Source organism: Triticum dicoccoides, chromosome 6B (assembly GCF_002162155.2).
Source record: "Triticum dicoccoides isolate Atlit2015 ecotype Zavitan chromosome 6B, WEW_v2.0, whole genome shotgun sequence".
NCBI classification, from domain to species: domain Eukaryota; kingdom Viridiplantae; phylum Streptophyta; class Magnoliopsida; order Poales; family Poaceae; genus Triticum; species Triticum dicoccoides.
In genome coordinates this window covers 41,501,639-41,515,860 of record NC_041391.1, presented here as the reverse complement: position 1 = coordinate 41,515,860, position 14,222 = coordinate 41,501,639, and the positions used below count along the sequence as shown (strand labels likewise).

At 47.3% G+C, this 14,222-nt stretch overlaps 1 protein-coding gene, 1 long non-coding RNA gene, 1 other non-coding gene and 1 pseudogene across 3 annotated transcripts; all 4 read left to right on the top strand.

Annotated features, from left to right (window-relative positions):
- The first annotated feature begins 4,135 nt into the window (after positions 1-4,135).
- Positions 4,136-6,761, top strand: LOC119324758 (putative serpin-Z12). The gene is made up of 2 exons (XM_037598533.1): positions 4,136-6,168; positions 6,260-6,761. The coding sequence occupies exon 1, from the start codon at positions 4,286-4,288 to the stop codon at positions 5,558-5,560; it is 1,275 nt and encodes a 424-aa protein (XP_037454430.1). The 5' UTR covers positions 4,136-4,285; the 3' UTR covers positions 5,561-6,168; positions 6,260-6,761.
- A 221-nt stretch (positions 6,762-6,982) lies between these two features.
- Positions 6,983-7,205, top strand: LOC119327173. Its single transcript, XR_005158445.1, has one exon. It is a non-coding gene; the product is annotated as a small nucleolar RNA U3 (small nucleolar RNA).
- Positions 7,206-7,500: 295 nt separating this feature from the next.
- Positions 7,501-9,148, top strand: LOC119326130. Its single transcript, XR_005157818.1, has 2 exons — positions 7,501-8,408; positions 8,732-9,148. It is a non-coding gene; the product is annotated as an uncharacterized LOC119326130 (long non-coding RNA).
- A 519-nt stretch (positions 9,149-9,667) lies between these two features.
- Positions 9,668-9,851, top strand: LOC119327176 (annotated as a pseudogene).
- The last annotated feature ends 4,371 nt before the right edge of the window (positions 9,852-14,222 follow it).

Below are 14,222 nucleotides of genomic sequence, written 5' to 3'. Positions count from 1 at the left end.
GACAGTATCTCCGTTAAAAGCTATAAAATCAGGCAATGTTGATAAAAGAGGAGATGATCAAGTATTAATATGCATTCATAGAGATGCCAAATAACATCTGTATACATGATATACAAGACTGCATGTGGTAAATATTTACCTAGCTTGCAACTTCCTGCAGATATAAAAAACTATTGGCTCCCTTTTTTCCTTCCCATTTTCTGTTTCCAGTACACAGTTGAAAACTTATTTACCATGGCATAGAACACTTCCTGTTGCGCCACATCTTCTTCAGTTGGAAGTTGGAACTAACACACCACGCACTCTTCAGCACCACCTTCGCACTGCTGCAAATAATTCTTACAATTTTCACAAAAGGATGTGCAGAACCTTGGTCCATACACGCATCCATGCTGCAGAGATCTTGAATGCATCTCCCACGGGCTTCAACATGAAAAAATTGGTCCACTTAAAAGCACAAATACTTGTATTTTTCTTCTTTTTTGCGTTTTATCCAGATATTTGTCTGGTATACTGTCAGAGGCCTTCTGTCGTAACAAGTAACCGATGTAACTTCTTGAGCGGCGACAGGAGCTGGGAGAAGGATGGTCGTTTGCGTGGATCGCTGCACCAAAGATCGTCGAGGTCCTTACCAGTGAGGTAAGTGGCAGAAAGAAAGAGAAAATAAAAATTGAGAAAAGCAGCATATTATTTGAAGAATGATTTGTCATCTTACTTGTCCCAACATAAAGATAGTAATGCTAGCCACCATTGGGTCGACCTATTTGGGAATGTCTAGCCGTTTGCTCTGAAACCCAACTACTCCGACGACTTGCATTGGATTCAGCCCGCTCCATGGCACACGCAACGTTGCTAATTAATTCCCAGAGGATCGCTCCAAAACTGTAGACGTCGCACCTGATGCCAGCATTCCATCTTTCTATTTTTAGTTGGAGCATTCAATCTTCTATCAGCGCAAAATATGCCATCCACTCCGACTGTAGGCCAACCGAAGATACAGTCACGATAGGTTATTTACAAAAGATGCACACCAGCTGTACAAGGAAAATGTAAGAGGCAATATCCACATTCGTCGAACAGAACGGGTCCGGATGAATCAAGAAAAATGATTCTCGATGATTGGAGTATCGCATCACACATGAGCCAAACGTAGCGAAACAAATGCATGAAAAGATACAAAGATATTACTGTTCCAGCTGTGGACTTGGAGGAAACGAAAGTGTTATTCTTCATCCTTGACATCCCAAAATCTTACACCGGCATGGTAAAATAGATATGTACTCCGTTGGTAAAAGAAAGGATAGGATGGACATCAAATCCTGCAATAAAACTGTTATTACTATGCAGTGGTTCAGTATTCGACTCTTCAGTTTCAGTTAGACAAACTTCACACTCAGTTTTGCTTCGGTATACCCCCCCTAAACACATTGACGGTTGAGATGTCTCTATACTCCTATATAATAAAGGGTAGTATGGTCTTTTCACCCGCGCCGATACGCGGCGCCCTTGTTTTTTCCTCACGACGCCCTCGGCTGTTTTCACTTTCTTTTTAAAAGATAAAAAGCATGCAATTAATGTCAATCAAACTGAAGACCTCTTGGTCTAAGGAGGACCACACTAACCAACTAGGACATCCTAATGCTTCTGTGTATTTTTTTTTTTGCTTTCGGCTGGGCCAACCCATTGTTGAATCGGTCCTTTTATCACTATTTCTTTTCTTTTTTCCTTTATTTGTTTCCTTTTCTTTTGCGTTCGCTTTTTAAAATTTTGTACATAAAGTACAAATATTCACATTTTAAACAAAATTGTACAAATATGTCAAAAATTTGTTCGTGTCTTTCAAAATTGCTCAGAATGTCATACGAACATATTTCAAAAGAGCAAAAAAAATGAACACATACTTTTTTGAAAAACACTACCAAAATTGAAATATCAAGCAAATTCAGAAAATATGGGAAAAAATTGAAACCAAATTATTTTGAATTTCCTCGAAGATTTTTTTATTTGTGTAGAAAAACTTTAGATACAGGATTATTTTTTAAATTCCAAATTAATTTTGAAAGCATGAACATTATTTGAAAATGAAGAATTATCAAAATCACAAAAAGTTGGCATGGTGCCTTGGAATGGTGATACAAGTCCCTAGGAAAAATTTGGTCCATTTGAACGATGTCGAACAAAGGTACTCTGAGAAGGAACCTTCCGCCCAACCTGAACGCCCTGCTCCAAATTTTTTCCATTTAAATTCGTAAACATTTTCTTAAATTCGCAAACTTTGTTTTTAAATTCATGAAGTTTTTTCCATATCTAGGAACTCTTTTCAACTTTTAAAAGTTTTATAAAGCCCGTAATTTTTTAAAATTCATAAACATTCATTTAAAAAAAATTCAAATCGGCGAATGTTTAGGTGGCCCGATGGAAGCGATGCCGTCGCCAGGTTGGGCAAGGCCTCAGCGTATTTTTTTCTATTCTATTTTTTTCTTTTTCCGTTAATTTCATTTTTTCCCTTTTGAACTTTATTATACATTTTAGAACCTGTTTTAAAATTTGAAATATCTTGAATTACCAAAAAATGCTATTGTTTTCAAATATTTTTGTACAAATTATAAAAATGTTCTGGAATTTCAACACATTCGCATTCAGCCCCCCCTCTCCCCCTAAACACCTAAATCGGATTCATCTCAATGCTCTGGACCTGCACTGTCATTCATGGTAGCTGGTTCGCAATGACCTAGGTGAGACATAGCTCTAGGATGCTCTGTATATGTGCCCACGCCTGGATTCGATAAAGCTTCACCGATTCCGGCCTAACTCTGTCATCATAGTATTTGATAAGGAGAACCAAGCTGCGAAAATACACTGGCCTTGATGCATAACCCTGTTTCGTTCGCCAAGGAAGAACACATGGATCATGAACAAGTTGTCGTCCACCTAGTGTATCTCTAGCTCACACGCAAGCCTCCATGCGAATTTCATCGTGCCCTTGAAAGCAGGGGCGTAGGCAGACCCCGGGCTGCCCAGGGCGTGGCCTGGGGCGTAGAGAGTCAACACTTCGTTGACTGTAGCAAACAGTACCACACTGTAGCTATAGTGTTCACTGTACCAACAAGGCTGGACTGGGTTGTGGCGAAATCCTAGATATGGCACCGAAATTGATGTACACACGACATGGTATGGCCGATGTGCAGCCGACGCAGACTCTACACCGTGAGATTGACATGAATCTAATTAACAAACGGCCTGATGGGCAACGTCGTCTGAGTATCGTCTGAAAGCATCGGCTGCATAGCAATGCTCATATGGCACTACTTGAAAGCATCTATGCTAAATAGATGCCTCATGTTTACTCTAGCCACTAAGAGCAATCTCGCAGCCTTCACAAGCTTGTTATTAATCTCCTCATCATGGACAAAGACGTCGTTAAGTCCTCCATTCTTCAACTGCATATTCTTCATCGTTGCCTGCATGTCTTCTTTCTCCTTACGCTTACTGCTACCCTTCACACATCCCCCTTTCCCAGTCCCTGATGAAGACCCCGCCATCGCCTAGTAGCTATTTCTGACCCGGTCTCTGTTTTTTTTTTTTGAATGCCACTGACCTGGTCTCTGTTAATTCACGAGCCAGCAACATCGTGCCAGAGCACACATGGTGACAAAAGGTAGGCCAAGTACTTGAACCCTAATCATCTAGAGTAGTTTTCTTGAGGTAGAATAAAGCAATAGCTAATATACCAATATAAATAGATCAAAGGGGCAAATTCAATTAATATCGGCCATGAAACTAAGTCAATGCAAGGACCTAGATTGCTCCAAATATCACCACCGCTGATCACATAATTAATACACAAATAATATCCCTTCAAGAAAATACACAAATTATATCCTACCTAATATACGTGTGCAATTAATATACTCCTGCCACTGTAGTGGTTTCTTATTTGAAAAATATTACTCCCTCCGTTCGAAATTACTTGTCATATAAATGGACGTATCTACGACGTTGTCAAAAAATGAATGTATCTAGATGTATTTTAGTCGTAGATACGTCCATTTATATGACAAGTAATTTCGAACGGAGGGAGTATATCAGTATTCCATCCCAGTATTCCACCAGTCTCTCCCATCCGGAACTGGACTCGAAGCCCATCAGCCCATTGTGAACCTAACCTACCGAACCCACGCGTCAGCTCCCACGGAGGGACTCCACCTGCCCGCCGCCGGCTGTCTTCCTCGTCAGATCGCCGGTGATCCTGTCTGCGTCTTGCCACAAACCCACGCCCATTCCGATGTCGCGCTTCGGGAAGACCGTCCTCCTCTGCTTAGCCCTGTTCGCCGCATGGCACCTCTGCGCGACTCTGTTCGCCGACGCGCCTCCTCGTCCTGGTGGCCACTCTGAGGAGAAGAAAGCTGTGGTCAGCGACGCGGCCGGGAACGCGTCGGGCCTGAGTCTCGCCAGGGAGGCTGCCGTCCGTGCGGCGGCCGGTACGGGCCGCAACTTCGTCGTCTCGCCGCTGTCGATCCACGCGGCGCTCGCGATGGTGGCCGCCGGCGCGCGGGGCGAGACGCGCAGGGAGCTCCTGGGGCTCCTCGGGTCAGCGTCGCTCGACGAGCTGCACCGCGTGCCGGCGATCAAGCTTTTCGGCAGACTCAACGGGCTAAAGCAGACGTCCTTCGCCTGCGGCGTGTGGGTCGACCGGAGGAGGGCGCTCAGGCCGGAGTTCACGGCCACCGGCGCGTCGCGGTACGCCGCCACGGCGGAATCCGTGGACTTCGTGTCGGGGGCCGAGCAGGCGAGGCGGCGCGTGAACGCCTTCGTGGCGGACGCGACGAAGCAGCGCATCCAGCACATCCTCCCTCCCGGCTCCGTCGACTCGTCCACGACCGTCGTCCTCGCCAACGCGCTCTACTTCAAAGGCGCGTGGCCTGAGCCGTTCGCCGTCTTCACCGCGCCGTTCCACACCCCAGACGGCACCACCGTGCGCGTGCCGTCCATGACGACAGGCCGGTCACAGTACATCGCGCTCTACTCGGGCTTCAGGGCCCTCAAGCTTCCCTACAGGAACGACGGCGACCGCTCCGCTGCATTCTACATGCTTATCCTTCTCCCGGACAGCGCCAGTCTCAGCCTTTCCGATCTCTACGACAAGGCGGTGTCGTCGCCGGAGTTCATCAGGAAGCACACGCCAGAAGAGGAGGTTGAAGTACGCCGGTTCATGGTCCCCAAGTTCAAGTTCACCTCTGACTTTGAGGCCTCCTCGGACATGCGGAAGCTTGGTGTCACAAGGGCTTTCACAGGCGGCGACTTCTCAGGCATGGTGAGCGGTGGCGATGGGCGGCTCTCCATTGGCGGGGTGCACCACAAGGCCACCATCGAGGTGGACGAGCAAGGCACCGTGGCCGCTGCTGCCACGGCCACAGACATGGCTGGCAGCGCGCTTCCAAGCGAGCCGCCGCACTTTGTGGATTTTGTGGCGGATCGGCCCTTCTTGTTTGCCGTGGTTGAGGAGAGGACGGGCACAACGCTGTTCTTGGGTCATGTGGTTAATCCCCTCGCTAACTGAGTAAAATGTGGAACCATTTGGTTGTTGAATACTCCAAATGCAGTAGGAGGCAGGGGTGAGTGCTGATCTCCATTAAAAAAAGAAGTACTTGTACAATATTATTGCTTGCTTTGCTTAAGAGCTCGAACCATTATGCAACAAATCATGTCTCAGATCAAACTGGTTACTGGAAGAAGAGGCTCTTGTATTCAGTCTGTCTCTTGGTAGCAAGATTAGTTACAAGATTGCCACACAGAATTTGACATAGCAGCGAGACAGTGCATCCAGGTGAAGTCACCATTGATATAATATATTAACGAGGATCAGCAATCTGGACAAATTTCTGAGGTCTTCACTCTTCAGCATTATCATTGTAGATCAATGAGGATCCAACCCAAAGGAGAACTGTCTGGGCATCCAGAAGGATGATGCTTTAAAGAAACTAAATCTTGTTCTAGCCAAAAGATGCAACAATTGTGATTCTCCAATGTGTTGTTCTAAAGTAGTGAGCCTGACTGTCTGTAGTACCATTTTTCACTGTCATATGTATTCTGATTTTCAGGTATAACAACGCACACTCTGCAGAGGAAGAATAGACCGGTTCATCATCGACGCGAGTTCTGTCAGCGGTATTTGGGAGCCACCTGCACAGATGCACACACTTGCTTCACATTCTGAGTTAGGCAAGGCTTTAACTAGCGACATTCTGTTGTCTTTCAGGTTGTTGATGTTCGTCATTGCCCGACGAACCAGGCGAGCTGAAAGTGCTAGCTTCATTCACGACATGTCCTTTGTAGCGACTGACTGATGCTGGCGGTGAGAGTGTTAGATCAATGTCTTTTCTCTTCTTCCGGAACTTAAGATACATTGCCGTGCTATACCTTCCTTGACTTGTTAGTAAAGTTGGAGCAAGTAATGTTTCCTCTGGAAAACTTTTAAACAGCTGACTGAACAAAACTAAAAGATACTGTAAATGCAACCGAAGTGCTTCAACAGACAAAGTGTATGCTATGTGTGTGATGTTCCGGAGTCACACCACGCCCATTTTTATCTCCAGTTTTGTTCTTGTCTGTCGCATATTTTTTCTCTTCTTTCTAAGTTAGCAGTGTTTGCTACTTTAATTTAAAAATAGTGGTCATTGCTAAAAATTACATATTGAAATTATTGGGCATGCAGAATTTGCTAGATATTTAAACTGGTTCAAAATCTCCACAGCTAACTCAACAAGGAGAAGAAAAAAACGAAACGAAAGCATCACTCGGGTGGGATGGGATGGGCTCTATTCTTTCGCGGGCCAAACTGCTTACATGGGCTGCTAACCCTCCTTCCAAGATCTGCGTGAGGAGGCGCTGCTGCATGTGCCTGCTCTACTCAATTAGTCCCACCTCGCTACTTTAGACGACGATGGAGTGGTTTATAAGGCGTGGCTTGGCTTAAGGTAGCATGACCTTACTTGAACAGGATCTGTTCTATAGGCTCGTACCGCTGCATCCTTTACCAATAAGGAGGCAAGCACTCATGTCTGGTTGATGCATTCTCACCTCTGGGCCAGAGCGTGATTAACGGCTTGGATGAATCCTGATGGGTGTTATCCGATGGCTGTAGAGGATCGTTCCTGGATTGGCTTCTGTCTCTACAGGGTGGCCTAGAGGTTGTCTGACGGACAAAAACATTTCTTTTTGCATTTTCCCCAGCCTAGAGGTTGTCTGACAGACAAAAACATTTCTTTTTGCATTTTTCCCCAGCTCCTTTTGGCAACATGTCATCATCTGCAAAATAGATTCAGTTAGTGTTAGTTACCAATTTTTTTGCCTTTTTTTCCAAATTCCATTTGGCAATGTGATCTGTAAATCATCTGCAAATTTGATTCAGTTAGTGGTAGCTACCAATTTTTTTGACTTTTACCGAATTCCTTTTGGTAGTGTGATCTGTACGTCATCTGCAAATTTGATTCAGTTAGTGGTAGCTACCGAATATTTTTCCTTTTCCCGAATTCCTTTTGGCGGTGTGATCTGTACATCATCTGCAAATTCGATTCAGTTAGTGTTAGCTTCCAATTTTTTTGCCTTTTCCCGAATTCCTTTTGGTAGTGTGTACATCCTCTGCAAAGTAGATTCAGTTAGTGTTAATTACCTAGGCAGCTTCAAGTTCAGAGTGAAATCCATTAATGGATGATTTTAGACACAGAGGTGAACCCTTGTTTCACTTACTAGGATGACTTTGCAAACTGCCAATTGAAACAGAGGTGAACCCTTGTTTCAACTGTCTGAAGACCACAGATGGCACATGACTAAGATTGCTCTTGTATTCAGTCAGTCTATTAGTGGTGACCAGAAGAAAAATTGATGCTTCCCTTGACAGCAAGATTTGCTTTTGTTTTTTTTCATTTAACAGGAGGGGTTTCATGACTGCAAGAGTACATAATTTTATATGCCTGCGAAGTAGGAAAGTCTCCAGGTGAACAAAATTCAGTTTATATGTCCAGAGATCTTGTGTCATCAGCACAGAAATACTGAATTGCCAAGAGCTGGAGATCATTGAACTGGGAGTAGGCCTGCTCGCTGCTCAGACAGAGGCAATTGGAAATAATATCCAGAGAGGTCTCCACTATCCAGTACTATCTTTGTAGATAAATGAGGATTCTATAGAACAAAGAAGAACAACTCAGGCCACTGCTGGGAACGAATAAGGCCACTATGGAGTATCGACATGACCAGGCTTGTTGCAGCGAACACACGAGTCCAGGCCTGCGTCCCACACTCGTATCTGCTGTGCGTGATCCGGTGGAACCCTTGTTCCCCCTGCTGTGCGGTGTGTATGGACAGCAGCATCAGCATTATGCAGAGCCGAGAAATATTTTGAAAGCATGGTAATTCTAATTGCTTACTTTTCTCCATATATAGAATGTCTCCCCTGATTGGGAGAAAGAAAGAGCCTAGGAATATTTTGTCAAACATCAACACATCATACACCAAAAGAAGGCATGTTAATACAACAGTGTCTCCATTAATTAACAGCTATAAAATGCGGTAACATCGATAAAAGAGGATCCCACACAAAAGGAGAACAGTCCAGGCAGCCAAAAGAATGATGATGATTAAATAAACAATTGTGATTCCTCAGTGTGCTGTTCTAGGGCTGAGCCTGATTGTCTGTACCATTTTTCACTGTCGCATGTATTCTGTTTTTCAGGTATAACTAGAAGCACACACACACACTCTGCAGAAGAAGAATAGAGCCGAGCCCCTTGTCGAATGACCGATCGACGCCTGTTGTGTCAGCGGTTTTGGGAGCAACCTGCACAGATGCACACACTTGCTTCACATTCAAGCTGAACCATTCAAGTTGACGTTTGTCATTGCCCGATGATCCATGCAAGCTCAAGGTACTATGTTGCCTTCGCTGATGTGTATGTAATGTAGCGACTGACTGATGATAGCTGTCAGAGTGTGAGATCAATTCCTTTTTTTTAGATAGATAGATGCCGAGAAATCACGGCAGTTTTGCATTTGTACTGGAAAACCAGTCACGGCAAAATATGTTCTGTTAGCCTGTTACTCAATTCAGGGAGAAGAACAATACTAGTTACAAAATCTATATGTTCTGTGATGTTCCGAAAATTAATTCAACCACACACATTTTTCTCTCCGGTTTCCTTCTCACCTCTTGCAAAAAAAGGAAAAAAATATCTCCTCTCTAAGCAGTGTGCTTGCTACTTCTGTAATGGCCGGCTGTAATTTAATTTAGGAAAAGATAAAGGAAAAAAAAAACAGCTGGCATGAAAGAGAACAAGTTAAGAATTCGGCATCGTTCAGAATAATTGTACATATTAAATCCGCACAGCTGACATAACCGAATTGAAAAGGCAATGAAAGAAAAGGGCAAGAAATACATTCCTTAGATTTTTTTTTGTGAGGCAAAATACATTCCTCAAATGGGCTGGGCTCTGATCATTCTCTTGCCCAACAACTACTGGTCCATGGCCTGCGTGCCTCCAGTTCCATGCTCGCACGCTCAGCCTCTCGCTGAGAAAGTGAGGCGCTGCTGCATGCAGCTGCAATTAGTCCCACCTCGCTAGTTTAGGCGACGCCAAACCAGTTTATAAGGCGAGGTGCAGCTGAACGTAGCACGACCTTACTTGAACAGGATCTGTTCTATAGGCTCGTACCGCTGCATCCTTTATCAATAAGGAGGCAAGCACTTCAGTCTGGTTGATGCATTCTGACCTCTGGGCCAGAGTGTGGTTAACGGCTTGGATTCACCTGTCTAGTTCACATTAGTGCAGGGTGGCTCAGAGGTTGTCTGACAGACTACACAAAATCTTTTTGTTTTTTGCATCAACTTTTTACCTTGTGGCAACCGATTCTCTTGGAAACTATGCATGATTCAGTTCTACAAATGCCACCCACAACGGATCTGGAATGCAGGAACATTTTCATATCTTTTGAACTTGTTGAACCAACAAATCTCCCTCCTTAATCACACACATCTCAAGCTTTGGATCACTCAAAGTTTTTGCTTCACAGCTCAAAGCTTTTACACAACACCCACCGGTCCATGGATCACATGCTTAACTTGGTTTTTCATTGAGGCCGATTTGCCGCCTTCATCCGACACGTGTGCAGAGTAACCAAGATTCAGCTAGCGATTCTCTTACTACAAGTCCAGTGGACGATGGTCTGCAATTTGGCACTACAGAGCGAGAGTACCAATGAGATGTTTCACTACTGAAGAGGGAGAGAAAATTGAGCAGGATGGCAAGGAACTAGTGGCTGAACAAGTATTCTCAGCAAGGAAAATGTGTACAAAGACTGATTTCTGTAGAACCTATAATCGAAGAGGCAGACCTACTAGCCATGATTAGTTCTGTTCCCTCGAATTAGAACTCATCAAATGGCACCAGTGGTCTAGTGGTAGAATAGTACCCTGCCACGGTACAGACCCGGGGTCGAATCCCGGCTGGTTCATGCTTTTTAATATATTCACTTTTTGTTTTACCTGGCAACAAAATCTTGTTTTCTGGCAACAAAAAAGGGTGCTCATTAAAGAAACTAAATCTTCTTCTAGCCAAAACTCGGAAAACTTGTGATTTCCCAATATGTTTGTGCAAGGGTACTGAACCTGATTGTTTTGTGTGTGCCATTTTTCACTGCCATTTGTATTATTCTGTTTTTCAGGTATAACTAGAAGCTCACACACTCTAAATCAAAAAAAAAAAGAAAAAGAAGCTCGCACACTCTGCAGAAGAAGAATAGAGCCGAGCCCCTTGTCGACCAACCGATCGACACCTGTTATGTCAGTTGTGTCAGGGACAAACTTTTTCGGACGGAGGAAGTATTCATTAGCTTCGTAAGGCCTTGACGATCGACATTATCTGTTGTCGATCAGATTGTCGACGTTCGTCCTCAGCACTTCCTTCACAATGTTTTTGTTGCCACTGACTTAGCCTGTTTTAGAGATGTTGAGAAATTATTCCTTGCTGTTTTTTTTCTTCAAATCAACTATTCCTTACTGCTGATCTTGGTTTTGGTACTGCCTTTGCTCATCCTGGGTCCATCCTCACTTTGGTTGAAATTAAACCATGTTCCAAAGTGGGTTTCAGTCTTTTGGTCCCTGATATGCATTCATCCATACATCTGGCAATTCAGCTGATGTGCATCGGGCATTGGCTGCGTTGTGCCGCGTCGTCGCTAATCGTCAGTCGTGTGCGCGCCTCCCTCTGGCGCAATCGAGGGCTGCGCCAAGGATGACACCGCCGTGCTCCCCACAGAGAAAGGATGGCGGTCAGAGGCCATGCTCCACCTTGACATGTTGGATTTCTGATACTATTGAATCAAGCAGAGTTGCAGCAACCAGCGTTCCCGCTTGAATACTATTTGAACAGCTGACTTAACAAAACAAAACAAAAAGACCCTTCAGAAAAGTGTATGTTCTGTCTGCGATGTTCTGAAGCTTTACACCACGCCCATTTACCGAAAAAGGCTTTCGCCCCGCTTTGTATATAAAGCACAGATCAACCACAGCCCAAGTACAAACACACCCCCACGACAATACACGCACACACCCAAGGCGGGATATATAGGCGCTGAGCGCGGCAACACCACCTCTAACACTACAAGAGCAATCGGGGACCTCCACCGTGAACACGCCACCGCGAAGAGATGAAGCCACATATGACGAACCGTGAGCTTCAAGGCGGTGCCTCCAAAAAGGTTACGATGCTAGCGCGCCGCCACCGCCTGACCCGGGGGTCAGAGTTTCCCCTGGAGCGACACGATGACCGGTGAGAGCCGCGACGACGCCTTCAAGAAGGTAACGCGCTACGCCGCCGCCGGTCTATTCGAGGATAGAACAGGTTTTCACCTCAGCAAACACTCACCGCCACCGAACGCCACACCGCTGCCACCATGCATGCCGCCCACACGGCCATGGTCACGGGACAGCACCAAGCCACGGGCTCTGCTCATGAGCACCGCGCTACCACCACCAGGGCCGCCGCCCCGGCATCCAAGACCCTGACACCACCGCACCCGAGACCCGTCGCTATCCCAAACAAAGAGACGAGTGGAAAGGTCGCTCCTTTACACACCCTTGGACGGCCCCCGGCGCTGAGACCCAAAGGGCCGGCCCAAAAAAGGCCTCCATCACCCGTCCTGCTGCACCGGGTGCAAGACAAGCTCGGTCTTGCTGCCGGGCGCGAGACGAGCTCGGTCCTGCTGCCGGGCGCGAGACGAGCTCTGTCTCGCAGCCACTGGCGCGAGACGAGCAATGGACCGCAACTGGGAGCGGTCCAGCCCTATGACGAGGGTAGAGCCCGGACGACGAGGGGAGGAATCGAAGGTCGAAAAAGGCCGCTCACCGACGGTCGACGCCGGAGGAGCCAGCCGCCGCCGTGAAACGGTCCAGACCTGCCAAGCTGCCGTGGAGCCATCCACGGCCAGAACAACAGCCACACCGGACCACTGCCCAACTCGCGCCGCCCGCCGAGCTCCAAGCATCGGAGCCACCGAACACGCACCTCCCGCTTCCGGCGAGCCACCCGCAGCCACCCGAACATGCCGGACCGAGCCAACACGAGCCAGCACGCTGAAGCACCACCACGTCGGAGCCTCCACCACGCCGGAGCGCTGCAGAGGCGGCCAACCCGCGCCGTCCACGGCCCTCGCCGCAAGGTGCGGTAGCGGAAAGATCTGGCCAGGGCCATCCGCCACCACCGGCCCCCCGCACGCGCCTCCATCCAGGCCGCCGTCCGCAGCACGACGAGCACGCCGACGACCTCCAGCCACGCCACCCCGCCGCCACGGCCCGCGCCGCCGACGTGCAGCCCGCCGGAGGGACCCGATCCGGATCTCGATCGAGAGGCCGAGCCCCGCCGTCCACGCGCAGGCACGCCCCACCTAGCCCGCGCAGCCACCGCCGCCAGCACGCCAGCCAACGCCGCCGGCGCGCCTCGCCACCGCCGCGCCCCACGCCGAGCACGGCGCTCCCGCCGACCACCGCGTCCTGCGCCGCGCGCCGCCAAGCCAGGAGGGAAGAGAGCCCCACCGCCGCCGACGCGGACTAGGCTTTGCCCGGCCGCGCCCTCCGGCGGCGGCGAGGGGAAGGAGAAGTAGGGGAGGGCTAGGGCCGGCGGCGCCTAGGGCTTCGCCCAGCCGCTCGCAGGAGCGGACGGGACGAAGCGTTTTTCTCTTCTCCCCTTTCCCCTTCTGGTACTTAGCGAATGGGATCCACGGGGTTGCTATTAAGAGATCCACCACGCCCATTTTTCTCTCTAGTTTTGTTCCTATTGGTCACATTTTTTTTCTCTTCTTTCAAACCTAGCAATGTGCCAACTACTTTGGTAATGGCCGACTGTATTTAATTTGGCATTAGGCCTGGAGATCAGTGAAGTGGTAGTAGGCCTGCTCAGGCAGAAGCAAGTGGAACAAATCTGTGAGATCTTCACTCGCCAGCACTGTCCTCGTAAAATAAATACATGAGGATCTAACAGTACAAAGTACAACAGTCGATCAGTAATCAGCAAGCCCTCTTGGAGATGCAGAGGCGCTCTCGTCCCCATGCTTGTTTCAGCGAATGTAGAGTCCAGGCTTCCATTCATTATCGTCCTCATACCTGATGTTTGCTTGGCTGCAAAAGGATGTCGAGGCTTCCATTCATTATCTCTACACAAGCACCAACTTCAATGGGCTGATGTCTATACATGGTAGCCCAGAGGTTGTCTCAGTCTGACAGGCTAAAAAAATTCTTCTTAAACTTGTTCTCTTTTTGAATTTGTTTAACCACTCAATCCCTCTTCTTACCCACACATCTGGGTCCCAAAGTGAAATGGTCATAGGGCTACAACTCGCATAACCATGTACACGAGCAAAGGCGAAAGCATTGGTGAACTGATGAGGGGTGCTCACCCTCAAGCAACACCAAGGCAACATCTCAGGAAGCAATCTATCTAAGCATTCCCAGATCCACGCTTCCTCTTAGATAGTTAGAACTAGACGAAGAACCACAAAAGTAACAAAAATAGGTGTTGCACTTGGGTACGTGGTTGAAAAGAAAATGAATCATTGAAATGCTTCTGGGTCCCAAAGGAAACCTACTTGCGTTTCATCGAAGGGAAATTGTTCGAGAGTCTAAGGGTTTCACCATCGGCTACTGTAACTATTGTGAAAATGTTCCAGAACAGGAG